The sequence below is a fragment of the Diprion similis genome, chromosome 11, assembly GCF_021155765.1.
Source record: "Diprion similis isolate iyDipSimi1 chromosome 11, iyDipSimi1.1, whole genome shotgun sequence".
NCBI classification, from domain to species: domain Eukaryota; kingdom Metazoa; phylum Arthropoda; class Insecta; order Hymenoptera; family Diprionidae; genus Diprion; species Diprion similis.
In genome coordinates, this window is record NC_060115.1 from 4,272,969 (window position 1) to 4,300,651 (window position 27,683).

General features: G+C 35.5%; 7 protein-coding genes across 8 annotated transcripts; 2 read left to right on the forward strand and 5 right to left on the reverse strand.

Annotated features, from left to right (window-relative positions):
- Positions 1 to 1,451, reverse strand: LOC124412689 (homocysteine S-methyltransferase-like). The gene has a single exon (XM_046892783.1). It carries the CDS (start codon positions 1,246 to 1,248, stop codon positions 274 to 276), a length of 975 nt encoding a protein of 324 aa, XP_046748739.1. The 5' UTR covers positions 1,249 to 1,451; the 3' UTR covers positions 1 to 273.
- A 2,336-nt stretch (positions 1,452 to 3,787) lies between these two features.
- LOC124412688 (transaldolase) lies at positions 3,788 to 7,544 on the reverse strand. The gene is made up of 6 exons (XM_046892782.1): positions 7,304 to 7,544; positions 6,432 to 6,555; positions 4,776 to 5,015; positions 4,560 to 4,685; positions 4,348 to 4,484; positions 3,788 to 4,245 (listed from the first exon to the last, which is right to left on the reverse strand). The coding sequence occupies exons 1-6, from the start codon at positions 7,401 to 7,403 to the stop codon at positions 3,971 to 3,973; spliced, it is 1,002 nt and encodes a 333-aa protein (XP_046748738.1). The 5' UTR covers positions 7,404 to 7,544; the 3' UTR covers positions 3,788 to 3,970.
- Positions 7,545 to 9,389: 1,845 nt separating this feature from the next.
- LOC124412687 (UDP-galactose translocator) lies at positions 9,390 to 13,002 on the reverse strand. The gene is made up of 6 exons (XM_046892781.1): positions 12,849 to 13,002; positions 12,444 to 12,580; positions 11,781 to 11,877; positions 11,029 to 11,148; positions 10,632 to 10,846; positions 9,390 to 10,543 (listed from the first exon to the last, which is right to left on the reverse strand). Exons 3-6 carry the CDS (start codon positions 11,797 to 11,799, stop codon positions 9,893 to 9,895), a joined length of 1,005 nt encoding a protein of 334 aa, XP_046748737.1. The 5' UTR covers positions 11,800 to 11,877; positions 12,444 to 12,580; positions 12,849 to 13,002; the 3' UTR covers positions 9,390 to 9,892.
- Positions 13,003 to 13,138: 136 nt separating this feature from the next.
- Positions 13,139 to 15,649, forward strand: LOC124412686 (peroxisomal membrane protein PEX16). Its single transcript, XM_046892780.1, has 5 exons — positions 13,139 to 13,518; positions 13,604 to 13,850; positions 13,938 to 14,211; positions 14,303 to 14,406; positions 14,492 to 15,649. Exons 1-5 carry the CDS (start codon positions 13,392 to 13,394, stop codon positions 14,745 to 14,747), a joined length of 1,008 nt encoding a protein of 335 aa, XP_046748736.1. The 5' UTR covers positions 13,139 to 13,391; the 3' UTR covers positions 14,748 to 15,649.
- Positions 15,650 to 15,664: 15 nt separating this feature from the next.
- Positions 15,665 to 17,350, reverse strand: LOC124412691 (toll-interacting protein A-like). The gene is made up of 6 exons (XM_046892786.1): positions 17,118 to 17,350; positions 16,816 to 16,983; positions 16,553 to 16,686; positions 16,166 to 16,370; positions 15,858 to 16,034; positions 15,665 to 15,779 (listed from the first exon to the last, which is right to left on the reverse strand). The coding sequence occupies exons 1-6, from the start codon at positions 17,163 to 17,165 to the stop codon at positions 15,669 to 15,671; spliced, it is 843 nt and encodes a 280-aa protein (XP_046748742.1). The 5' UTR covers positions 17,166 to 17,350; the 3' UTR covers positions 15,665 to 15,668.
- Positions 17,351 to 18,808: 1,458 nt separating this feature from the next.
- Positions 18,809 to 21,859, reverse strand: LOC124412685 (guanine nucleotide-binding protein subunit alpha homolog). 2 transcript variants are annotated; one of them, XM_046892779.1, is made up of 5 exons: positions 21,853 to 21,859; positions 20,469 to 20,968; positions 20,287 to 20,337; positions 19,990 to 20,207; positions 18,809 to 19,860 (listed from the first exon to the last, which is right to left on the reverse strand). In XM_046892779.1, exons 2-5 carry the CDS (start codon positions 20,949 to 20,951, stop codon positions 19,500 to 19,502), a joined length of 1,113 nt encoding a protein of 370 aa, XP_046748735.1. In that variant the 5' UTR covers positions 20,952 to 20,968; positions 21,853 to 21,859; the 3' UTR covers positions 18,809 to 19,499. The 2 variants fall into 2 exon arrangements, with proteins under 2 accessions (XP_046748735.1, XP_046748734.1); XM_046892778.1 differs by lacking the exon at positions 21,853 to 21,859 and having other exon boundaries at positions 20,469 to 21,746.
- A 165-nt stretch (positions 21,860 to 22,024) lies between these two features.
- LOC124412692 (lysoplasmalogenase-like protein TMEM86A) lies at positions 22,025 to 27,563 on the forward strand. Its single transcript, XM_046892787.1, has 6 exons — positions 22,025 to 22,294; positions 25,727 to 25,890; positions 26,017 to 26,210; positions 26,439 to 26,554; positions 26,794 to 26,904; positions 27,010 to 27,563. Exons 1-6 carry the CDS (start codon positions 22,274 to 22,276, stop codon positions 27,103 to 27,105), a joined length of 702 nt encoding a protein of 233 aa, XP_046748743.1. The 5' UTR covers positions 22,025 to 22,273; the 3' UTR covers positions 27,106 to 27,563.
- Positions 27,564 to 27,683: the final 120 nt, after the last annotated feature.

The window sequence follows — 27,683 nt, forward strand, 5'->3', positions numbered from 1 at the left end:
AAATATAATCTAAATTAAATAGTTCAGGAAGCTTGATTCGACATGAAGGGATGTCGCAAAATTATATCGTCGCCGAATCGCAAAAGACCCATTGTACAAACTGTGTTACGTAGAGTCTTATAATGGATCTGAATAAATAAGAAAAAAACAGCTCTAGACGTAGACGTTCTTCAAATGTAACTCTTATCGAGGTAAACAATCGCCCAAATTTGTTAAAATTTTTCAAACAGTTTTCTCAGTTCGTTTTTTCTTGAATTTCTTCGTCCATTTTAGTTACTTCAAAGTCTCCAATTCCCAACGTTTCACAGCATCCCGTATTAGTGTTATGTCCTTGGCATAAGTACGGCAGCAACCGCCGATATATCGCACCCCAAGATTCAGCCAATCGGCTACAAAATCTGCCAGTGAACCCGGAGTCTCTCCGGGTTGCCACCCTTCACTGACGACGTACCGCTCTCCGCTGTTAGGATAAACGACCAAAGGTAGACTATCCTCTTTTCTATCCTTGTTGATTTCGGCAAGTAACGGAGTAACGCATCGCGGAGCGATGCAATTCACTCCTACAGCGATTATCTGTCCAGGTAAAGCTTTGTCGAAACATCCCACAACGACCTCTTTGAAACTGCTACCGTCAGCCAGACTAATTCCATCCTGACGACAAGAGAACGACAGCCAGGCTTTCATTGCCGGATAGTCTCTTAGCAGGTCGACTAATGCTTCTGCCTCAATTTTATTTGGTATGGTCTCGAAAGCTAGCAGATCTACTCCGCCTTTTACTAGAGCTTCCAAGCGAGGCTTGTGCCAATTTTTAATCACTTCTGCGGTAACGTCAGCATCGTAAGCTCCGGTGTACTCCGAACCATTGTGTAGAGCAGCACCATAGGGCCCAATAGTACCGACGATCAATTTTCGATCATCCTTGGTTTCCGTTGAATGAATTCTGATTGCTTCTTTGGCAATATCTACCGCGCTTTCGATTAGGGCTAAGCTTTGTTCCGCCGTCAGGTTTAGATGCTTCATGAAACCACTGATCGAAGCCTGATAAGTATTTGTCTGAATGATGTCGGCACCGGCTCGTAGAAAATCAAGATGAGTCGCTAGAACTGCAGCTGGATTAGTAGCTAAGAATCTTGCTGTCCACAAGGGGTCACCGTCAACCTTATCGCCAACATGAACCGACAGCTGAGTTGAAAAGCCACCGTCTAGTATTTTCACTTTACCTCTTTCTTTTGGCTTATCGAGAGACATCTTTTCGCCGTTCCCTTTAATAATGTTAACGATGTTAACTGTGAACTTGTTACTATTTTTCTACAGTAAAATATCTTTTGATCGTCAACAGTTTGACCTCTGACGACCTTTATTTGTTTCTCCTTTGACCAGATGTGAAATCCCCTCCTACTGACTTAGCGATAAGATTAATTCCGTGACGTGTTACTGCCACTCTTTGGTTACTACGTCTCTTTTATTAAATCGGAATTTATGCAGAGGTTTGACCAATTGCACGCCTGCAAAAACTGAACCAATACGCTTCTTGCTCCACGAGCATGAATCAACGATTTCGGATTTGGAATCCAACAGAGCTCGGGGTTGCAGTTTTTTTTTTTTTTTTAAATCGCCATGTCACACGCTTCGTCTGTGCTGTTATCACGCTATTCTGCTGTTCATTCAATTTCAGATTTTTTAAGTTTGATGACAGCCTTAGAACATATAGCTAAAAACTCAGCGCTATCTATGAATGCGCATCTATATAATAACACAGTTCACGGTGTGTACCGTCGGTAAGAGTCGACTGATAATATACCGACATCGATAGCATGCAGATAATATTGCTCTCAGATTTTGATAAGCTGTCTCAATTCAATAATTAATACGTTCGTGTATTTTATATCCAGAATAGTTGATCATCATATGATTTTATGTTTTCACTCTCTAGATTTTACTATTGAACCCAGTTTGAGAATCCTACATTTACCGTCAACTCGCAACTAGAATTGACCGCGTGTTGATCCATACGACTCACAAGGAGTCGAAATTTCAAATTTGCGCCTGTGTTGGTACAAACGGTAACCCAACACACCAACAACCGGTCTGTAGCCGCGCCGACTTAGACTTAAGCTGTCAGTTCGCGAATGGCGAGCGAGCGAGAAGTCACGCGGTCGAATTTCGTGTTGTATGTAAAAGTCTCGTTATTCAATGTTTTTTTTAAATAACAAGTGCGGTTATAACAGGTGATATTCGATAATTAGTGTCTGTGGTAAAAACGATTGTGAGATTAGTGAAAAGACGTCGTTACCTCCGGAATAGCCCTAGAATATTAGGGATATATTATACGTATAAAAAGGCGTTTTTAGACAGTTCAGTTTATTTTTTTTATTTGATAATATCAACTATTGGTTCCGCTGCAGATCAATACAGAATTTTTTTTTGTGGCAAACCCTCGTTATAGTAGCTTTTACTTTTTCTGATTCCGATCATTATCGCGATTTGCATGTTATAGGCTTCAGCTTGACTGAATTCGCATTCATTCAGGGATTCGTTTTTCCAATAGAAGTATGTGTCTCGATTCGGCTTATTTGTTATTTAAAAATATACATTATATAGGTTTGAATTTATTTCAATCACGGAGATAAACAATATACGATCGGTATCACGTGAGCAGCGATGCGAAGTTGGCTGCGCCTGGAGTTTTGAATACAACGCTCGGAGAGTTTGGATGTATCGCGATTCGCAACGGCAGTTGATCAACCGAATTATTATGAAAATCATGTCACAATTACGTTAGTTGTCGCGTGATGTTGAGTACATGCTGATCAAAGCACTTGCTTGGAAGTTCTGCGCCCTTCAAGAGATAATTGTGAGTGAAAATATTCTATAATCCGACGTGCAAGTCGGTTGAACAAAAGAAAGTTCCGAAGAAATTGATGTTCTTGTAATCGTGCCGGTATAAACAACAAACAATCGAGACGCCACCATCTTGATAATATACCGAGTATTTCACGGTCGAATCGGTCGAATCTTCACGTGCGTCGATATAATTTATTCAGTGATTTTCAGTGCAGTGGAATTCTACTTTCAATAATAACCACAGAAATATCGAATTTGGTGAGTGATGCTCATAGGAATGTGAAATTTGCTCAGTAATGCCTTCAGGAATACATAATTCAACCAGTGATTGTGATGTGAATTCAATTGAGATGTCGATGCTGACTTGATCAACGTGATACAGCATGAGTGAGTAGCATGGATTCGAAATATTTTAAATTGTTCAATTGCACCTTGAGTTAGACAGTAATACCACCACGAACAAAATGCGAGCGATGAAGAACTTTTTGTTATCATGCTAGTTGATCATGCCAGCGGTCGATACGTAGCGGTCAAACAGATTTCAGTTGTGTCGGCATATCTAGTGGCCTCCTTTAACAACTTTGAGGCAAAAAAATGGCATAAGTTTTGACAGAGTAGATTAGCAATTGGGCTAGCACTTCACGTTATTGATAACAGCTATTCTTGTTATTTTTAGTCATTCGTTTACGCCTTTGTGGCCTGAAGATCCTTGAAAGATAAGAAAATCAATTCGAGATAGGTTTTCGGGAAACTTAAATATGGCAAGTTCCAGGTGCATCTGTACTTTGTAATGCTTCATAATTTTATGATTGAGTCTCCGTCTAAGGGACAAATTCTGTTCGCATAGTCAAAATGGAATTTTACACCTCCATATAACTATAATTACAATACAATTTACAATGTATTTGGAAAGGAGTTAAGGTAATATTTTCAGTCAGGATTGAGAGTTATTAAGTTTAAAGTTGTCTTTATTACGAATATTTTCGAAAACAATCACCTATGATAGAGTACACAGCCACCAACAAGGTGTAGGAAAAAATATTCTGTTGGAAATGTGAAAATTTTCAATTTCTATGTACATAACAATTGATGAATTACGTCATCATAGGATTTATACAGAAACAAATTAAGCTTGTAATTTCTCCTGGAGAAGCTTTTCAAGTTTACACATATCCACGGCAAATTTCCGGATGCCATCGGAGAGTTTATCAGTTGCCATCTGATCCTCGTTTAATAACCATCTAAACTTTGCCTCGTCAAGAGTTATCTTTTCAAGATCTGACTTTTTGGCTGCGGAAACGCTCAAGGCTTGCTTCACCGGTTCGGTACTTTTTTCCAATTCCTCCAAAAGCTTTGGGCTAATTGTCAGGTAGTCACAACCAGCCAATTCTCTGATTTCACCTAGAAGCAAATAGTTTGTTTGAATTAATATTTTGATAATGACTAACCGATAGATCATTCTAAATTAAATATGTAAATGTTTCGCAATATATTTATACTGACCGATGTTTCTGAAAGATGCGCCCATAACAACGGTTTTATATCCATACTTTTTGTAATAGTTGAAGATCTTGGTTACAGAAAGAACTCCGGGGTCTTGCTTGGCTTCGTATGACTTATTGTTAGTATTTGCGATGTACCTAGAGATCAAAAGTTTGAGAGTTTAAGTATGTCTGCTCAAGCAGAATATGATGTAGCAAAATCAAGATTCTCACCAATCGAGAATTCTTCCCACAAACGGAGAGATCAAAGTCACACCGGCTTCGGCACAAGCGATAGCTTGAGCGAATGAGAACAGAAGGGTCAAGTTGCAATGAATTCCATACTTCGTTTCGAGTTCCCTGAATAAAACATAATGCAAAGATTATATTAACAAAATCTGGAACCATTTGATAACATGCAGTCTGCCTATCGTTAAAGTCGGAACTTACTTAGCTGCCTGGATGCCTTCCCATGTAGATGCAAGCTTTATAAGAACACGTTCTTTGCTGATTCCAGCTTCCTCATACAAGGAGATGAGCTTCTTAGCTTTTTCAATGCTAGCTTCCTTGTCAAACGAAAGTCTAGCATCAACTTCAGTAGAAACTCGTCCAGGTACAATTTTCAGAATTGCTTGGCCAAAAAGAACGCATGTCATATCAATAGCCGCCTCCGTTTGTTCAGCCAGTGTGCTAAATGTTATGAATTAATATTGTTGTTAGTTACACCGAATTCTTGCCTATTTTGGTTTAACAATTTAGAAGATAAGCGATCTCACATTATTTCTTATCGATAAACTATACTCCCGGATTCATGAACATTCATGACTAGTTTAACGGGCATAATATAAAACGGCAGGTCATCAAGTTAGGTGATAATAGATCTCACATTATTTCTTGTTGATAAAGTATACTCCCGGATTTAGGAACACCCGTTAAATGTGTAACGAGTGTAATCTATAACGGCCTGTTATAAACTTCTGTTTATATTATTGGTGACTATCAAATTTAACGGATATCTTAATGATATTTTATGGATAAGTATGTACTATTAAAATATCAAGATCCTGAAAGTATCAGACTTCAATCTCGATCGACTTTCCAGAAAAATGAAGGAAATTACAAGTAAAAAATAATTTTTTCCCTAGGATTGACTTCATTGATCTGTATAAAAATTTAATATGTTATTGAGGGAGTCAAGAACCTTCACAGATATGATGGATAGATTTTTAGCTGAATAAATTAATGATTAAAGAAAATTGTCTCTCAAACTTTTGCTTTTAACTGTGATACTTTTGAAGCAAAATTACAGATTACTTACAGATTCCTCGACAACATATTTTAAGTTAATTTTGGAAAAAAACCTACCAACTACTTCCTAATTCTCAAGTTTTTTTCGGTGTTTCTGGCTCAAGAATATGTTCCATTATTAGTAACAACTATTGCACAAGAAATAAAAATGAAAAAATGATTCGTCAGCCAAAAAGTACTATTACAACTTGGATTATGTGTATCTGTTTTGACAAAGTAGCAGAGTCGTGACAGTTTAAGTTGAAGTATTGTCTCGGACTCGTTACATTCATATTTCACAGATACCGTTCGTATTGCTTTCTCAAATAAAGTATATCATTCAATTGTTAATAATCATGAGAAATCTTCAATTATTATTATCATCAAACTGGTTGATTAATTCAGTTTTTCTGATAAAAAAAAAAAGGATTTTATTTTTTCTAACTACGAAATACCGTTACAAAAATTTCTAAAGAACTACAAGTTGTTGAAGAATCCATACCGAGTGTAAAAATAATAATTTCATAATTGTTCTCGAAAAGTATCACAATGAAAAACAACAATTTGAAAGACAATAATTTTTCTCTTATGAAGCTAAAAATCTTATGAGCTAAAAGTCTATCTGTCGTGTCTGTAAAAGCTCTTGGCTCCCTTAATATCATATTAATTTTTAATACAAATTGATATTTAGACAAAAAGATATCAGATATTTAAATAGATAATGAAAAGAAAAATAGGGAATTGTAATGCGTAAATCAATTTTTACTTCGTTTCCTATCTAAGAGAAATAAGAGGTGCATCTATTCGTTCACAACTCACGTTCCAACTTTAGCTCCATATTGAACAGCCTTGTCGATTAGGTGAGAATATTTCTTTTCAGTTGCAGCAGCGAGAATCAAAGACGGGTTTGTTGTAGCGTCGGTAGGTTTAAATTTTTCCATAGCTGGTGAATAAATTTTAAAAATATTAACCAAACGTACCTTACACATTTTTTAACGAGATAAATATAGTGGAATACATATATATAGACAATAACATATAATATTAAAATGCAACAACTATTCTGTAACCATTACTTCATAAAGATAGAACTGCACATGTTGATTCCCAATAGCTTTGTTGAACATATTCAAACAGTTTAAAAGTCTTAGTTCTCTCGAAATTTCAAACTTTAAATAGAAAACGCAACAATTTTCATTTATAATTTGAATTTTAAATATTCGATGTATGTATGTACTATCAACGATAGTTATCGATAGTGTTGCGCTATTCGAACGCGTGTTTTTGCGGTACATGAAAGACCTTTGAATGATTATTGAATGACATTCACGCAATGCTCAATGTCATTTGGTGTAAATTTAATTCATGCAATTTTTTTTTACAAATAAACGATTCCGCGTTACGCTCTAATCCGCACGCATCACGCTGAGTATTTTTTCTAATTCTTTGGGTACAGGTGGTTGCACGTCATACCGATAAGATAACCTGCGAGATTTACGAATTGGAAACAAACGAGTCCGAAGTAATTTACTGTGCTGGAATCCGGCCGCACGAAAGTACCAGAAATTATAAATTGCAAATCATTCCGATGCGTGTGAGATTGAATTCGTGATGTAATGTAACGAAGGAACGATAGATTCGCGTCGCATAAGGTGTAATGTGTAATGTTAAGCGATATGAATCTACTTTACCTTGGAAATCGCCAGTGTCGGCGACAACTGTGGTAAGCGATTTCAGCTGATCCAACGAGCTCGTCATCTTGCTCTTCTTGCACTGCGGCTGTTCGCTCATTCTTCCCCAATTTATTAGTTCCGGCGGTTCCGGCTTACAGAACGATAAGCGAAAGACGTACGAGGGGAAAATAAAAATGCAAGTCCTGTAGAAGCCGACGATACTGACGGCGTTGACGAATTGCAATCACTGAAAGACCACTTGTTGACGAGTTTGCCAACCTCTAAAAATCAAATCTTCGCATCTCTACGATCATACTTGTGCTTATCATGCGGATTCGGAAACTAATTTCTTTATCAAGTATTGTAGATTTTTTTACTCACATTCAGAGATTCTGTGTCTGACGGTTATAGAACGCCGTGATTTTTTTGTATTAATATTATTTTCACCGCAAGCTGTTTCACCCTGAATAGTTGACTAGCCTGCCGGATTTTTTGATTTCCACAATTTCATTGGCCGAAAACGTCGTGTTACGACATATATCGGCAAGTAATAGGTGTATTCTCTTGACTTCTTGATTACGTTCACATTGAGCAGAATTACTTGCTTCTCTTTTCAATGCCAGGAATTAAAAGGAGAAACGAGCAATCGGTGGTCGATCTAATCAGTGGCGTAGAGTCAAGTGAATAAATCCATTGCAATTTCATTTTTACACCGTGCATTTGAAAGTGATATTAGGCTTGACGCAATTTACATGCATTTACATTCATTATTGATTATTGAGAGTCCGAGTAGAAACAGTATCATTTATAGAAAGAGTAACGTATCTCACACAAAATTGATACATTAAAATTATTTAGTTGAAGTAAAACCAAATAAAAATCATGTTTATTAATCCAGCTTAATAATCGAATTAAGTACAACAAAACGTTACAATACTTCTACTAAATATATTATAATCCAGCACTTCAAAATGATTGAGTGATTATTTTTTAAAAGCTATTTATAATTGCATTAGGAGTTCATTTTATGTATAAAAATATAGGTTCATATACAGCCCTTGATTAAAAACATCTTATATATTAATAACATAATACGGGTATACATATAAGTATAATGATACGTTTTTCCAAGTATTTAAACGACTTGAAATTACCATCAAAAGTATGAATGAATTGTCTTTAATTACCATGAGGCTGAAGTTGGTAAAGTTAATGTAACGAAACGTTGAAATAAAGATCACTGCATTACAACTTTAGAATAACCTTGAAAAAGTTGAATTGACAAAAGATTAGCTTTTTTTATGTTCTATGGCAGTGAATAAATTTTAAATAATCCTCACATTGTGAAATAACGAGTTTTTCTGAAAATGCATCGTTACAATAATGTTACGAACTTCGATCTCATGGCTTCACTGGAATTTGCAACTTCTATAATCAACATCATATAATTATAATACTAGAATCATATTGGGTACAAAGAGAAAGGAACAAAAACACACATATCTGTAGATATATATATGTGTGCAAATGAGCAGGGGTTTTAACTATAACGTTTTCCTGTCACTTTAGCATCAACAATTATTTTTTGTTTCGTCAAATTTAATAATCACTAAGTATATTGACAACAGTCAAGAAACAAGAACAGTGATATAAATAATAAATGAGAATTTCGTATTTGTACTAAGTACAGATGTCAGATCAGCTCGTTCCTCACTAATATATTGAGTATTCACATAAGAAAAGTTTATCGAAGCTTTCATATTTATTTCTTGATCTTCTAATCAACTCGAAATAGAAACGTATTTCAGACACTGCTGGAAGATATGGTGAACTTGCGAGAAATGAAATTTGATATGCGTTTCGATTCACTCTATAAAAGTATCTACAAAACGATGTGGATAATCACAAGGTCTTAATCTAGTTTTCAATTGATACTGAAAATTATCCCACTGCGTGAATCTCTAACATTTTTCAATTCACAAGGAATGTAACTTAATACAACATCCAACTAAGTTTATAGAATATTATACATTATCAATACTGTAAGTTTCTCTTTTTATTCTCTCATAAGACGAAACTCGCGAAGGCTCTTCCATAATCATAACGTACGAAGAAATCATAAGAAAACTGGAGTCAGAAATGGAATTTTAATTTTTCTTGGAAAAAAAACAAGTTGGCTTTGCTATCAGCGTTAACGTAGAGAGTTGTTGGAATACAGAGATCGAGTTGTTTCTGATTCAGTCAAATGATATAAGTTTTCTTTATGGTACGATACCTTTATTACCATCAATATCATAGCAGTAACGTATCATAATCCAATATTTATACTTTTCGTAAAATGGATATACCTCAAATGTTGAGCCAATATTTGAGATGAATGCAAAATTGAGGTCATTTTTTATCCCCAAGAATATGAATTCGACTAATTCAAGGAGTCTGATAAAGTTGAGAAATGTTTCATATTCGAATCATGCTTTTAATTCCATACAGGAAATTCGGCAACGCAGAGAATATTACTTGAATAAGTTTCACACAACTCTGCCAATCCGTATCAAAGATTTTAATTTATTAATTCCTAAATTGAAATAGTCCCTAATAACTTCGATTTCACACTTTATCAACAAGTGAATGTGTATCAGAAATAACGGTCTTCCTTGGTTGATGACTGTACATAAAAATCGAACAAATAACCAGAGCTGCTCCAGTACTGAACTGGAAAGTTAAATGGAATGCGAACAAGTATATGGAAGCTATGCAAGATATAACAATGGCTAACGACGTAGCAAAACCCTTCAAGATGTTATCGGCATGTTTAACAACCATAGCCACAATAAGCCCACCACCGGCTTGAAGTAGGACTAAATAATTAACAAACCAGTCGTAACCGAAAAAGAATCCTTGCCGGCGAATAACTGCTCCGTCGTATAAAAAACAAGTGAACAACCCAAACGGTAGCGAAAGCAAACTAAGTTGAACGTTTCGCATCCATACAGAAATATCAGATCCTTTAAGAATTTTTTCAAAGTAAATTCCTGCAAATCCTGATAGGAAACAAGCGCTCAGTGCAGCCGAAAATCCAACCAACTGATTTTGTTCCATTCCCGATGGTACTGAGCTTGGACTACTTTGAGCTAGTTGAACCAAGACAACACCTGCCAAGAGTAGAACCAGGGCACCCCACTGAATGGTGCGTAAAGTTCTACGAAGTATCAATACGGCAAAGAAAGCCGTCGTCAAGATCTTCAGCTGATATGTTACCTGAAATTGGGAAGAAGTATTATTCCGTGCTTAGAAAAGTCTTTGAAACGAAACTCAAACTTTCTAAAAGATTTTTTTTTTAACTTACCTGATATGTCGCCGCATCCAAATGGGAGGCAGACACGTACAACAAATTATTTTGTATGATGTAGACCAGAGATGGTACGCAGACTTTCAAAGTGTCCATAGGCTGTTTGAGCACGATCTTGTCAATGGTGTGTAGAAATTTTCTTACACTTCCTTCTTCCACGTAGACCAATACTAGACACGTCGCCAGCTTCACCACTTCCGCCATAACCACAGCTGCGTCAGAAAATTAGCATTCAGGTATATTACAGATCGTTGATAGGTACGAGAAGTATCGCTCACCGGACAAAAAGCATCCATTGACTAGATGAAAATTGTATTACGGAAATTGCAAGGGGAATGAAAGCCTCATGTAAATATCAAAAAAATCCCAACTTATTATCAAACTATTCAATTACCTGTTGACGATAAAAACATGTCTCCAGATCTGGTTCGCGCGTAACGCATGCTGAGTCCGAGGACAGCATTTTGAAGAGTTAGTGTAACTAAACTGATGTACTTCAGGAGCTGTGGATTTACTAAAATCATAAACAGACTGCTATTATATCGTTGGAAATTATTGAGTTATAGGAATTGCTAGAAAAGTATTCTGCAAGTTGGCAAAAATGATTTATCAGTACTTCAATTGTCCGAAAGAATCTGAAATTTGAACTTACTTTTACTGCAACAAACAGTATTCAGCCGAGTTCTTTCATCGATTCAAAATAAAAAGTGTGCATATTTATAATACGGTTGATTAATACAAATCAATTTATAAACATTGGACTTACAGTATTTCTTAAAAAATTTCTGAAGCATAAAAGTTTCATTTGTATGGTGTTATACCATAGCATTGATATCTTTCCACACAGGATAGTCAACATTTTTTATTTCCAAGTTAATTATTCATGTATTAGATAAGTCAACCGTGATAAGATAACAATCTGAAACAGGATGTTCTATCGGCTAGATTCAAACATTCATTCGGTAATTTGGGCACGAAGGACTCTCGTGTGACAAAGAAACATTTCATTACAAGTAAAATTATGAATGAGTATAAAAAATTGTTGATAATGAACTAATGAAAAACGGGAATATTTTTAAACATGAGTATTATAAAGATTAAAATTTAGTGAATTACCATGGAGAGTGAAATAATTACTTTTCATACCTGATTGTTTATTAGACATTTTAACGTCGTGTAGGCAGATTTCAATAATTGCAGATTACAGCGAAAATAAAATCCAACAATCTCTCATCGCACTTATCTGAAAATGAAATGGATAAAATTACAACGATCCATCATCTGGTATTAGGAAACAGAGAGTTCAAGACATTAGGGGAAGGAATTTAATCACACTAAACTTATCAGGAATAACTGTTTCTAACATTCCAACAGTACGTTTGGCTGCTTTCAGAAACCCTGAGTCAATGATCAGATCAGAGTTAACCTCAGCTCGATTATTTCCTTTTATAAATATCTCCGGCTGTTTTTCCACCGTCGAAAACGAGAAATTCATTCTATCAATCGTTTATCGATCACGGACAGGCGATAATTGATAAAGAAAAAAAAATAATAATTCCAATACGTTGCAATTTCAATATTTTTCTCATGCACTTTATTCTGCAGCATACGTATGCACAACACGTTTTCTGTTTGTATACCTGCTATGCAGCTGTCAACGCTTTATCAGTTATCACCTTCACTTTATTTAAACTCATGTACTCGTACGTACATTGTATATAGGTGTATACAGTATGAAAGGTTGAATCGGTAGTAATGTGCAAATATAACTTGTCTCGTATTTAATTATTATGTTAGTTACGTATTTACCTTTGCTGAATATTCAGCCGAAGCTGATATGCGTCTACAATGCGACTCTACACGTTGACAGTTCGGTAAACCATCTGCTGCGTGCTTGTTCTGACAAATTGATTCTGACTGCTGCTGCTTGAAGCTGAAAGCGTGGGCTGAAAGTGATTTCACAAACGATAACCGCGGTTCGAGCATTGAAATTATTCTTTACGAGCTTGCGGCAATAAACTCGTGATACGCGATATCACGTGCGAAATAATGGTTGGTAAACTAATTACAACGAAAGAGACCGACGTGGCTTAGCTGTTTCGATTCCCACGCAACGGCGGATTGTTAACTGGATTTTGAAATTTTCGAAATCGAATTTAGAACGCATAATATTGTGCAGCTATTTATGACGGGATTTTAATTCTCGTTACTTACCGTCGGAACGGATTCCGTCTTGCTTGGCACGTTGTGAAACGTGGCTCGATGAACAGCTTTCGAATTTAGCGTCGCGCACATCGTGAGCATCAATATTATACATAAACGATTATAGAAGTTTCTAATTATGGATGCATGTATGTACAACTGTTTTCAATGTTAGCATTGACAAGTTTCGAATGATTACGCAACTAACACTCGGTCGTGTCGGGAATTTGAATAGAAATAATGACGTTCGTTGTCGTATGAATGCGTTATTACTGTAAGTAGTCAGTAAACCGACGACGGCGACGAGTCTTATCGTCGACGCTTTTACCCACTTATTGAAATTTTTACAGTCATTTACGCTCACAGTTTACCGCTCAGTTTTACACTGACACTTCACTGCACCTATCTAAGCAAATGAGATAAAAAACAATGACTCTTTATTCGAAATAGAAGTAGAATATCCTCTGGATTCTAAAAGCTAACCTATAACCCAGGAACTGATGTAAATATATTAGTTTTCGTCAAGTGTTTGTCAAAGGAATAACTCTATCCAAGATGCCTTCGCATAATATGAATACCGTTTTAATATATCTTGAGAAATATAAAAAATGGGTTACGTCAAATCCTCAACTAGCCGGGGACATCGAAAGTACGGTCAAATGGCTGTCGTATTTTACTGCTGGTTTGTATTTATTCTACTCGATCTGTTACTTGATGCGCACATTGTTCAACCGTACTTAAATTGGTGTACAAATTTTTTAACGCAGGACGGATAAACAATTCAACGCTAATGTCGGAGCTCGTCTATTCCATGTCCAACTTACTTGTACTGTTCAACGATAGACTTATAAACGCCAATACTCAGGTAGAGACAAAATTGCCAAAGTATCACTCCGAGATAAGAATTTGGTTGACTGTCTTGGAATATTCAGAAGTTCTTTTGGAAATTTCGGCAAGTAAACTGTGGGGAGAGACTGGAAAGTGGCTCATCATTGTCATTCTTCAAGCTTTTAAGTAAATACATCTTTTTTCATTTACTTGAATAATTTCGACGAAGAAGAAACTCTTTGCTACAGTTATGTAAATTGTTTTTTACCGCAGATCGGTAATGCGGCTTTTGTTGGTTCATCGTTATAAAGAAAGAGTGACGCAAAGTCCTCCGATTTCACCAATGAAACGCGATAAAATATCAGATAAAGTCGAAACAATTGAAAAGGATGGTTTTGCCCTAAAAAGATCTAAGAAAGTCGTTCGAAAGGTCGACGCAGGTGGATGTTCTCAGTTTAGATCATGGGCACCTATTCCTCCATTAGGAATCGACGACCAACAAACTACCATTGATCTTACACCGACTAAAAAAATAATTCTTGCAGAGGTTTGTGCTGGCTAAAAAACTTTAATTTTATAAACTCCAGCTCACTGCAAGCATTAATTATATCAAATCATGGTATTGTTTACATTTTCAGACTTTGTACATTATAAAACCGTTGTTGCACCTTGGATGCATATCCGTAAGTGGACAGAAGCAATGGAAATCCTGGTTTTTATCTCTGATTATTGACCTTGCTAGGTGAGCCGATGAGCTGACATATATCTGTAAATCATTTTAATAGCCGACTAATAATTTTCATAAAACATCAACTCTCATTTTCCAGTTTGAAATTATACAGCAATGAGACAAAAGCAGTAACCCTGCGAAAGGAGGAGTTCGAGGAAATCTCTCGCAGACGAGTTGCACTGCTCTTGTACATTCTTCGTTCACCATTTTATGATAATTACAGCCGTGTAAAGATTTACGCACTGCTTAAAATGCTATCGAGGAACGTTCCGTTAGCCAGAATGGTAACGGAACCAATTATTAAATATCTGCCACACTGGCAAAGCACATATTTTTATATGTGGTCATCTTGAAGTGCAATACTTGAAAAATACGTTGGCCAGGTAATATATTATATTTTTACCGATTCTAAGTCGAGCTTATCGGTGTTGGGTGGAATACAAAAAACGTTTGTTCAACTTATGTGGGGTCTATTTATATTCAGGCATTTTTGAAATAATTATTACCAACGTTGGGGGGCGGGAAGGAGGAGATTCGCGATTCATTATGGGGTATGATATTCTATGAAATAAACTTTTTTTTCCTTTATTATATGCTCTGATCTCACATTTAAAGCTTAAATGAGATGTACAAATCTGTGAAAAGATTGCAATTTAAGTTATAAGTAAATGTCTATTAATATAAGTTATCGCATCAGCATGATCGACATTCCAAGTAAAGACGAGCATAGTCATGTCAGTATGAAGAATTCAATAATTCTTCATAATCACACAATTTAAGTTGGAAATAATATTTCATATCTCAGGGAGCAATGAATCACAAGCCTAGTGATAACGTTAATGTATTAACAATAGGCAGATAACTACTGGAAACATGATTCACTGATCCATGTAAGATTTATAAGCTTCTAAAGTATCGAAACGTTAAGAAATCGTTATTATTCTTTAATTGATTAATTTAATCAACATTATTTACAAATATTAATATTTATATTTATGCATGTCATTTTTAGTAAAATGATTTATAAAATCGAGGTGAAACGTATTTGAACTAAAGAAGTATGTAATTCAGGACCATGGTAATTACACCACGTTAAACTTTTTTCTGAAAATTTAAAATATGAATTTTAAAGCAGCTACGTATGTAACAAAGACAAGAGTGAAATTAATAATCGTTATCATTATTTATAAATATATTACAATTAAAATGGAATACAACCTCCGCGGAAAATACAGATATGGCAATTTGAATATGACAATGGCTTTTTTTTACAATTATTCGCACATTTGTAATAGAGAATTTATTGTCACATCCTTCTTTCCCTGATTCGCATCGTACACGGATTTAATGACCTCACTATCAACGTTTGGAAACATCTCTGCGATCTGTAAATAGAAATTTAATACAGTTAGCACTACACTTCCCCAGACAATCTTCAATGACACTCAAAAAACCAATATTACCTGTCTCAATTCAATTTCTGCGTTTGCCCTCTGACTTGGATTAACAGCTGGAACAGCAGCGACGGCAGGTGGAGCCGTATATACGTTGACCGGTGCATATTGCGTCATACCACATAAATTAGTCGAAGGAACCATCATTACCGGCGTTTGACCAATGTACGGGTTACCAGGAGTTGGCTTAATATGAAATTCATGAAAAAATTAAATATCGATCATCAATCGTAAGAAAAGAAAGGTGTCAACCGTTACTGATGAATCAACAAAGTAACGCAAAGTTCTAAAAGAAAAGTTCAGTCATTTCAAATTACCGCATAACTGAAAACCATGTTAATCATGCCTTCCTGATTATCCCCTTGTTTGCCACTAAGCGGATACCAGTCCTCGTGAGTCTCTCCTCCCAATATTACTTGGGGTGGTATTTCTATATGACCCCAAGCGATAAGTTCATCCATCATAAACGAACACTCGTCATAAATTTCAACGTATATTTGCGTTACCCCAGGTGGAAGGTAGCTGAAACGAGTAATAATAAAAATAACAATCATAATACCAAACAGAGTTTGATGAAAAAGGAGCAAAAAAATTATAACTTTATATTTGTACGACGGATTTAAAAAATCCCTCAAAAATGTCTAGCCTCATCTGCGAGGTTTGAAAAATAAAAAAAGAAAAGTAAAACTGCCCAAGTTTGTTACCATTGCAAAACTTTATTCCAGTGCGGGTTTTTTCCTCCGTTTGGATCCGTATGTGTTTCGTAAATGGAATGACCGACTCGCAATCTGACGTAAGGGTCCATTCTGGTCATGCCGTAGTTCTTAACCAATTTTGCCTGTAATTTGAAATGGTTTGTTATAATTGTTGTTGTTGTTGGTATTATGATTATCGACTAATCGGTTGCTTTCTAGTATTATTGATGATTTGAGGTTTTCTAATGCCTGTAATTTTTCAAAACGCCGACCTGAGTAATCGTCACGCTCAATCTTCCCATGCGAGCCGCCACTACGGGCGGTGCACTTTGGAGATGGTGCTGTAGCGCCAAAGCGGCTTGTTGATCGGCAGCCTCTTGTTGTTGTCGTGGGCTTTCTTCGACCCTGAGAAAGCCATGTGGAAGCGGTCCAAGAAATGCCTGTAAACAAAGCCGTTTGCCTTACTGCGACGGATCGGATTCCTTGAGAAAGTAACGCTTTTAGAGTAACCTCCGACGGTATTCAAAGCGACGCCGCATACGGTGAAGAAATACTCGTTGGATTTGCGACTTACTCTTTTCTTCCAATCGTCGTATAATTCGTCACGCCCAACACTTGCCATTCTGATATTATTATTTCCTCACAACTTATTATCCTTCTATACACGGGCGATACGGGGTGTAAAAATTGAATGAAACCTTAAATATTCGGCACGAACTGCTTTGTCAGCACGCTTGGTATTTGTGCTACCCGATGACGTAGTAAATATCGTGTACAAGTATATACAGTACGATCAGCTGACATTAGCACTTCAAGCCCTGTGAGGCACTGTCACTCGACAGGTTAGGACATGTAAAAAACGAAGTTGAAAGTCACGTGACGAGACTTATAAGAGCGTGATGCCGACGCGTAATTTTGTATCGTTCAGGTCGTTGGTCTTGACGTCTCTGTTCATTGTCAAGCACTCCGCAAAATATCACGTATCGTATTCTTACACGCACGCATTCATCCGTACGTGGATGTGTGAGTTCAATTCTTGGAATTGAAGGGGGTTTAACAACAGGCCTTGCTTAGTTTGTCGCTTAGAATTAGAGAAATCCCCTCAAGAATACAAGGCAGTGAAGGAGACTTTAGCCCCTCCCTTCAATCTTGTACAATGATTATGTTTTCTTTATGCACGTTATTACCTTAACGTTAGTACTCACCGATATGATTGAAATTCCGGTCGGTGACCGACTAAATGATAACACGGGTTAATTTTAATTTGAAATTTGTTTTTTAAACACAGATTTTGATTTTGAACACCTATTGCAGTTGTTGTTATGTTAGAAATTTTTATGTCTATTACGAGAGATATGAAAGATAAATTTAAAGGAACGTCTTGAGAATACATCAATTTTACAGTTCTGACATCTTCTTTGATAAATTTTTTGTTCATTTAAATTTATCAAATATTATCCATGATAGAGTATAGTTATAGGAATGTTCCAGAACTTTTGCAATCGTGATTAAAATTTGATACTCGATCTGTACTTTGTATATTTTTTATTAATCTTTTTTTTACAAAGACACAGTCTGTTGAATCTTATGTAACATGTGAAATACCTTTATTCATATACATACATACATAGGTATATAGGTATATACATATATGTATGTATAATCTAACATATATAAGGCACAATATATCTATATACATAGATTATTCAGTTCAAATACATTAAAATGTACATAAAATATCATTTGCAAATATTAGTATCAAAAAGTTTACTCGATATAACAATATTAAAAAGCACAATCTAGTACTATAAGGTTTGCTGTTTGGAAAATTTTTCAATTGGGTTTAATGGCTCTATAATTAAAGCATTTGATCCACTTTGGCAGATCTTATAAATCTTAAAATGATTAGTACAAAAATACATATATGGATACGTTAATAATGAAATTATTTACGAGCTCCAGTCAAAGGTAAAGTTTTCACATGTGTACGAAAAAAATGTTCATGCTAACGGATGCAGTTGTAAGTATATGTATAAAAAATTCCGTAGATCAGACAATGTGTAAAGTATTACTTTGATTTTTAAAAGTTGGTCTTTCTGCACTAGCTCGCTAATCTCTTACATGTTATCAATAGATAAGTATTTTTCGACCTCATCTCCCAAGTAATTAACAAATTATTTCTAGATATTATTAATACCGTTATAGCTGTTGCATTCTTATTCGACTGTAACTAATCCGATATTAATCTTTTAACTTTCTTCAATTTCTCGTAATGCTTATTATTATTAAATACGACGGACAGTGATCGCTGCGAATAAGGAATAGTATTCACTTTCCAAATACCGTGATATATCTTAATTAAATCAATCGATATTATGGTACTTTGGCTGTGCACAATTTGTTTTGATAACGCTCTCAAATCTCGATAGTTGCATCTCGATAGTTGCATATGGCATGTTGATGGGTAATCTTATTTACAAATATATCAATACACGCGTATAAGGTATGTGAGTATACTGAGCGTATTTATGTAACTTTAAGCATGAAAAATATTTACATATGTCATAATAATCTAATAGCTATAGTATATAAAGGCTCTTTGATAGACAATTAATGCTAATGTGATGTACATACGTTTGAATATGTATATCACTTGAACAGGTTTCGATGTCACTGTAGATTTTCTTTAGTTTCATCACGTGTTAGTATAAAAAAAAGGTCCGCGACTTACAACATGAAGTTACATACATACATACATGCCTGTGGTTGTATGAAGCAATATTTACAAATATTTCGTCGTTTATATTATCTTAATAGTTTTGAATATTGAACTTAAATAGTGTCATTGGAATGTAAAAGTCCGGTTGTTCTTTCGGATTGTTGAATGCAATTCAAACTGTGGCGGATCCATTCTTCTATAAATTTTTATCAGTACCTCACTAAGTGAAATATGGATTCAATTTTGCAACATTAGTGATTCCAAATTTCGAATGAGTATCGTGTCTTTTACGGCGTTAAAAACAACTTTGATATTTTCTGTATCCACTGCTGTAGTGAAGTGATGAAAAATAGGCTTCTTTGGGTCCCGTTTGACAGAGGTGAACATGTCTAGTATGAAATTTTGAACATCGTGAATGGAATGTGGGTCACCCTTAAAACTTGGAAAATACTGCCGCAGATCCGTATCGTTGGACTTGACTTTTTTAGCAAGTAAATCTGTTTTGTTCAAAAACAGAATAATTGAAACCTCGCCAAAAATTACGTTGTTGACTATCGTGTCAAATATATTCTTTGATTCTTCCAGTCTGTTGGTTCGTCTGTAAAAATTAAAAAGTCAAGCATACATTATCATCAAAAATCAGAAATTGACGCTGAACTTCATGTCGCATTTTTACCAGACATTGTGCTCGACCGAAATTTATTGAACTGAAATCGTCCTTGCTCACCTGTCTTCCAATAAAACTTGATCAAACTCTGAGGAAGATACTAGAAAAAGTATAGATGTGACACACTGGAAACACTGGTACCATTTCTGCCTCTGAGATCTCTGTCCGCCGACATCGACAAATAGAAACGGAATATTGTTGATCTGAATTAAAAATTCAGAAATTCCTTTGGTCGCTTTTCGGCAATGCAAAATGTCCTGGTGCGTGGGCATATAATCCTATAATTAAAATAATATTTCTTGTAATCACTCTGGGTGAAAAATTGAATTTCAATTGTAAGTATAATTGTAGACTTACCATTCGTGCAATTCTATCCAAACTGTCCAGGAAATATTGAACCGAGTCACTCTGAAAATAAAAGATATTATTTACTAACTGTCGAGTTGAAACTTGTTGTTGTTATAATCAGATTTCAACATATAGGCATGATTCTTTCATTTAGATGTGTTTAAGTTCAATTTGAAATTAATGATCCTTACCAATTGAAATTCTCGTCGCCTATCAAATGCTTTCCTTATCGCAGCGTCGCTCCATAAACTTCGAAGATTCGGTACGTAGCGAAGAAACAATCTCGTGTCGAATATGATTGTGTTTTCGATTTTGAGTAGCTGGTAACCGACGTCGTCGTTCTTAGGATCTTGCCAAGGAATTTGGAGCTTATCTCTGGCGTCGACGAGTACTTTCATACCTTTGATAATATTTTGGTAAATGATGTGGCGATATTCCTTGATCACCTCCGGTTCAAATTTAACTCCATGAATGATTCTCATTTGCTTGAGAAACGTAGACTTTCCACTCTCTCCGGCACCGAGTAAGAGCAATTTCACTTGACGACGAAGAAGCTGCCGATCCTTCTCGAGCATCCGGTCGATCTCTTGACTCTTGTATCGCTGTTCTATTTCTTCGGGACTAAATTTAAAGCGAAGACAACAACCCGACGACCAGGTCACACCTCCAGCCATGTTGTGAATTTCAACTTCTCCTTATCCAAAAGCGAAGTGAAAAAAATCAGGTAACACTTGCACATAACCTAACCTCTACGCTCAAAGTCAGGGCAAGCATCCAAGTTTACATCGAAATTACGCCGACGGACTTTAGAGGCAGGCTTAATGCGAACGTTTAAGACAAAAGAATATCGTTAAGACTTTCCGAGAGTACGCGCTCGGAATATTGATTCTTTACAGTCACAGCTTACTCTTTGTAATTGAAACATGGTTAAATAGTCAATTGTGATTAACGTCATTATACCGAACCGTAGAGGTATTCATTCTTTGAACGTCGCGATTGGTTTCTATTAATTGAGTATTGCAGCTCGGTTGTTGATTGTTATCACACGATATAGCTGCCCCCGAAGTAGATAGCGTGATAAAAAACAAAAAACACACACAAAAAAAAAAAAAAAAAAAAAAAAGAACCTCGTATTCACGTACGCAATTAAACGATACTCAGGTACAAATTGGAAATTTCCATATTGCGAGCTGCGGGAAACTTGACACTATTTTTCCTGGCCAACATTCTTAGGTCACGTACACATTCTCTACTCAGCGCTCAGTCACATGTCACACCAATTCTCTGTTAAATCATTATAGTACCGCTTTATAAAACTCGGGCTCGAGGTATAGATACGTTTGTGAGCAACGAACTGTAGGTAGGATAAACCGGTCGTCGGTGTGTTGTGTAAATATACAATACTGGGTATGAACACACCCTTGACGTAGCTATGTAAAACACATGCGCAATCGAGAATGATGCCTGTTCGATCGGTAAGGTAGGGAATCGCAGTTATCGGTCGGGCACGTACGCCTTGCTGCATGTAATGCATGTAATATAGAATTTTTAGCAAAATGAAAAATAATGTCCAACGAGATCGGAAGGGTGCTTCTGATGACGCGTGGAGAAACCAAATTTCAATGACGCTGAAAATTTTCGATGACGATGAGAAAAAGTAAAGACAATGAATCTTGCGAGTTGAGCCTAGCCTGCATATGATTGAGGTCTCGCTCGAGTTTGAGACCAATCAGGCACCGTCGGGTTTACCCCTCCATGCGTTGCGATCGAACGAACCTTGACGTTCGTTATAAACGCAGCAGCGCGAGTTTGCCGAAACGAAAACAAATACATACAGCTTTACAACACGCCAGTGCCTGCATAGCCAGTTGTCTCCTGCAGCAGACGATGGCCGTTTGACGTTTATATTGACATAAAGAGGGAATCCCATGTGAAGATTGATTAAAAAAATACCTAAGGATTTATGGAATAACAAAAGGAAAGGGATCGCTGCAAAATGACATCGACCGCACAAGTGGTGAGCGTTTCGTTTTTTATTTTATTTTTATTTTTATTTATTTTGTATTTTTTTTCATAACTATTTTTACCCTAATGACATCTATATTCCTTTTTAACGTAAACATTTGACGGTTTTTTAATTTAGCGCTTTTAACTCTACGCGAGATTTGTATTAAAATTTATTATTTACTTCGATCATTGAATTGAAACTTTCGTGAACGGATTGAAATTCGAACGCAGTGAATTTTTGTTAAAATTACTTTTTTTATTCTAATATCGAAGTATCATCTATTCGGTTGTGAATCACGCATTCAAGTATCGAATTCGTAAATATTTTAATGAGTTAATTATTCTGAATTATACATGTATTGTGTGTACCTGGTGTTATATTGCACGCTTATCTCTTGCACTGCAAGAACAAAGAAGTTAATACTTCAGGTATATACGCACGCGTTTCTAATTGGCGCAGAATATACGACGCGTTTTGCAGGACATCCAGATTAAAAAATAATTACATATTACGTTTGACGCGCTTAGATTTACCTTAAAATATATTTCATTTTCTGTCTACTCCGACAATTATTTTATATTAAATCAAGAGAGTATAACGCTGGTATAGATTTTTTATTAGATATTTTATACTTGATAATTGTTTTATATTATATACCGATAGAGTATAACGTGTTTTATGTATATGTATATGTATATGTATATGTATATGTATATATATATATATATATTGCTGTTCGATGGCTTCACCAAAAGTTCCGCATTGTGTACATACGTATATCTATATGTATAGATGTACACAATCTTGTTTTTACTTTATTCGAGAATATGAGATAATAACAGGTGAACGATGTGATAACATATTTTATAATGGTAATGATAACTTCGCGAGTGCAGTAAATATTCAGAGTAACTGCGTACAAGAATTAATTTTCTTTGTTCAAAAATTTCATGTATCATCTGCGTATCCGTTTATGTATACAATATATAGCATTATGTATACTTATATATCCAAAAATAACATTGGCGCCCGTATTGGCACGTGTAGAAAGTATTCCTTGAAGTTTTTCAGTCTTTTTTTCCAGCATTACATTTGCCGAAATAATACACTAATTCTGCCTATATATCCTGTCATTGGAGTCACCTCACGTAATTAATTTATTCGTTAAGATCTGAATTAGACAATTGATACACCGATTTTAATGTTTAGTTACTGCCCACAATGTATGCAATAACTAATTATACAATATCTATTCATAAACTTATAACATTTACATGCGAAAATCCACGTCAATTAATCGCACGTATCGTATGCATGCGATGACTGATTTGTTTACCAAAGTAATTGACGTAAAAGGTTGTGAAATTTTATGCGGTTGTTATATGGATTGAAAAAAAATTCCATCTCTTGCATAATATCTCTTGCACATCTTTGACTTTGTAACGTTTATTTGTTTCAATTTCAACAATTTATTGCACAATATAAAATCTTATTGCACAATATAAAATTTATTAGAGATCAGACTGCAGATCAGGTGCTAGGTAATCAAAAGATAATTAGCGTATTGGATAAGATTTCTAACGTAGATTATTCATTTCACAATCAATTGGCACAATTGATGTATAAAAACAGCATAAACGAGATAATCATAGATCTGCTCCTTAATTACAAATTTGAAATCGTATCAAGCACAGTATAAATAAGACAAATACATAAATTCTTAAGTATGAGGTGAAAGCAATATTTCCGACAGGCAAAATTGCTTGCAATAATTACAAAAAACAAAGGGTACAGCATATAGTACAGATATATTGAACAGGGTGATATTGATACATTCGGCGAAATGGATGTTGCAAGATGTATAATTCAGCTCGTAATATGTTCGTCAAATTAATTGAAGCTCGAGACGAAGATCGTTGATTATAGCGTGATAAATTGATCATATGAAGAAAATAGCGTAGTCGAGAAATCCGAGCAGAACAAGACGCTGGTGATAACGAGATATAAGAAGATGAGTATTTAAGAACAATCAATGAAGAGAGGATGTAGAGTTAACTCACCCCTTGCGGGCGAGATGAAGTATCTGTAGCAGTAATAATTTGCGTTATGTGTGAATTGGAGGAATATAAAGAGCCTGCGCGTGGCTGAGCGGCACCAAAAAGGTCTTTTTTTTTTTGGCGGGATTTTCTTAGGCCCGAAAAAAATATCCAAGTCGAGCAAACTTTTTAAAATATTTTTATGCATGATTGAACATTATAGAAAAAAAAAAATTTTACAGAAAAATATTCCTCGTAATTGACGTCATCTATCGACGGGAAAGATGGAGCTCGTGATATTTTTTTTTAACAAAAAAAAACCACAGAAAATTTTTATTTACATACATTTTTCTTCTGGGTGAACTAAGGAAAACCCCCAAACAAATTGTGAAATTAAAATTTTTCTCAAGTTCGAAACAAATTTGTTGTTTGCAAAGCAATAAAAATGGTTTCAATTTGTTAAAAAAGTCTTTTAGAAATTTTTTTTCACGGAGCTTTTTAATTCGTCCAGAAAGAGAATACAAAATTGAAGCTAACAAGATTTGGTTCTTTCGATTGGTCGTCTAGTTTGCTTGCAATTACGTCCGCCAATTTAGAAAAATTGTAAAAGCGAAAATTCGAGAAAACGCGCTTCAAGGCTTACCATCAGAAAAAAAACTTAATTTTCGATCACTTGTAGTAACAATACGCTGATCAGCTATTCCTGCTTCATAAAGCGACCTTCAGCTTCCTGATGAAACTCATTTTGATGAACGATTTCAACGATTTTTTGGCCCGCTTAAGCATCGTGTCAAAAGTTCGTCGTTTGAAAGCTCAAAATATTGTTTCGAACGACCGTTGAACCTTTTCCTTAAACAGTTGGGAGTTAGTAGACCGAGGAGATCAGCGCGCTCGTAGCTGCTTTTTGCTTTTTGCTCGACGCCCCACCGCGTTTTGCACTGTATCTTCGAGAATACTGCGGATTAACTTCTGTAACATTGAATACATCTTCTTAGATATACTAGAAATAGATTTAAGTAATAAAGAAAAAAAAATCGATTTTTTGAACATTCTAAAACAGGATGCACCCTTAAGGGGATGCTCTGGTCGATCTCGACGTTGACGTATATTTCTCCGAATATCGAAGTCCATGTATCTCGGACACGAAAAAGGGGTTAATTAACAACCCCGTTCTGTATACAATTCTGAACAAAAACACTCTAGCGCATTTTCATTTCCTGACTGGCCAAATGATCGGTTAATAATGGATGAAAATAATAATCAATTGAATAAGTGTGATTAAGTAAATAAATAAATAAATTTGAGACGAACCGATTTTTTATTTATAACTTTACTTTATTTTCCTTACGTATCAATAATAGTGTAGTTATTAATGGCTAAATAAAAATTTTTGTAATTATTTCAGATAAAAAGTGTTGGTCCGAAATTAGTACCATTTTTCAAAAGTGTATCTGTCTACTTTGTTCTATTAGCAGAGCAGCCCTGCCTATTAACTGCCTGTTTTAAATGTTTGCCAATCATCAGCCTTATCGTTTTTATTCTTCTCCATGGAATTAACTTGTCTGAAGAGTAAGTATGATCCGTCATAGGTAGTATGCTTCACTTTCAGTTATGGTCAGCAGTAAAATGCAACAAATATTTCATTTCTGAAACTATCAAACACTGATTAACTTTTCATTTTTTCTCACTCGCCAGATATGCATTTCCTCGGCGGATACTGACTGGCCTTTTATTCAGCTGTATAGGAGATGCTCTGCTGGTATGGCCAGCCTGCTTTGTTCCAGGAATGGGAATGTTCGCCATTGCTCAAGTCATTTACATTAAAGCCTTTGGCTTTGTTCCATTGAATGCAATGTTAGGAGCAATATTATATGCCCTGTGTGCAGTTGGTAAGTATGTCAGTTGCGAGATGATGAATTTCCTATTACTCATATCCTGACTTGTAATGAAGTGCATAATTCACGAAAGCCTTGCTGATATTTTATTTCAAATCTGTCCTAATCTCAACAGCATATTTTATCGACTGGTGTAATTCATCAAAGACATTTTCATCTTTAAATTTCCAATTTGTATATCAAAGTCCAATCTAACATTTTTACCGAAGTTTATAATTACAGCTATTTTTCTTTTGATGCCTGGTCTAAATGGTGTCTTGATGATTGGGGTTCCATTGTATACTATACTTTTAACAACAATGGCATGGAGAGCTATAGCAAGGGTGCAATTTTTTCAGGTAAATTAATTCTGTATTAAGTCGTTAACTCAGATTGTAGAATAAATGAAATAGTGTAAGTTTTACGCAAATTCAATATTTCTCAGGCTAGACCTGTGGGTCTTTGGTAAAGACTGATATCATTAGAGTATTTGCTAATTAGCTGTACGTTTGCAAAATTGATATTCGACGTAGTTCCACATTTATTGGCTCTTCAATGCCTCTATTAAAAGGATGTTTTTCTTTTGTCTCATCTACAGGAATTATGGACTTGGTCAAAAATGTGTAGTTGTGCCGGTGGTATATGCTTCGTTATATCAGATGCTTTGATTGGTTTCCACTACTTTTACAGTCCCATATCGTATGCTCAGGTACAGAAAAAATATGGAAATGGTTGCTGTTACATAAGTCTCACCTTTCAAGTCTCACAGTTCATATTAACAGAAATATATCAGACAAGCATATATATGTTTCAGGTATTTATAATGATTACCTATTACGCGGCTCAGCTTGGAATAGCTTTGAGTGCTGTGGATTCAAGAGACAATATTAAAGCGCATAAGCAGCGGTGAGGTTTTTCTTGGGTAATATATTAGTTGCTAGAGTTGTTAAAGTGTTGACTAATTCTTACAAAGCAAGAAATCAATTGTATTCGTGGTATAGGGACAGAATTCCGTATTCTGGTATATAGGAAGCGCATTATAATCACTGGATATGAATATCAACAGTATGATTAGTTTAGCACATTTTTAGGATTAGGTTAAATACGAGTCTTGTTTGCTGCTCGTATTTAGTCAATTTAGCTTTAGAACTTCAAATTCTTTATTAGGAAATTAGTATTCTGGGTGGTTCATATTTCCTATGAAGTTATGTAATATTGTGAATACCGCTGTGTGAGTTGAAAGGGTAACAAAGAATAGGAATAACTTTTCGTTGTCATGTATCAATGAAATTTTTATTCAACAAAGAGATGTAGGTGGAAATATTCTATTTCCAGGCGCTAGCTCTGTGATATATGGTAGAAACATAAGTCTGATAAGAGGAGTGCCAGGGTTGGGAAATGAAGTTCGTAGCGAGGCGGCGTGTGGTTGCAGTACTATTCCATAGTGTTACAATGCCCCAGTCATAGAGCCAGATGGCCAGGCATTTA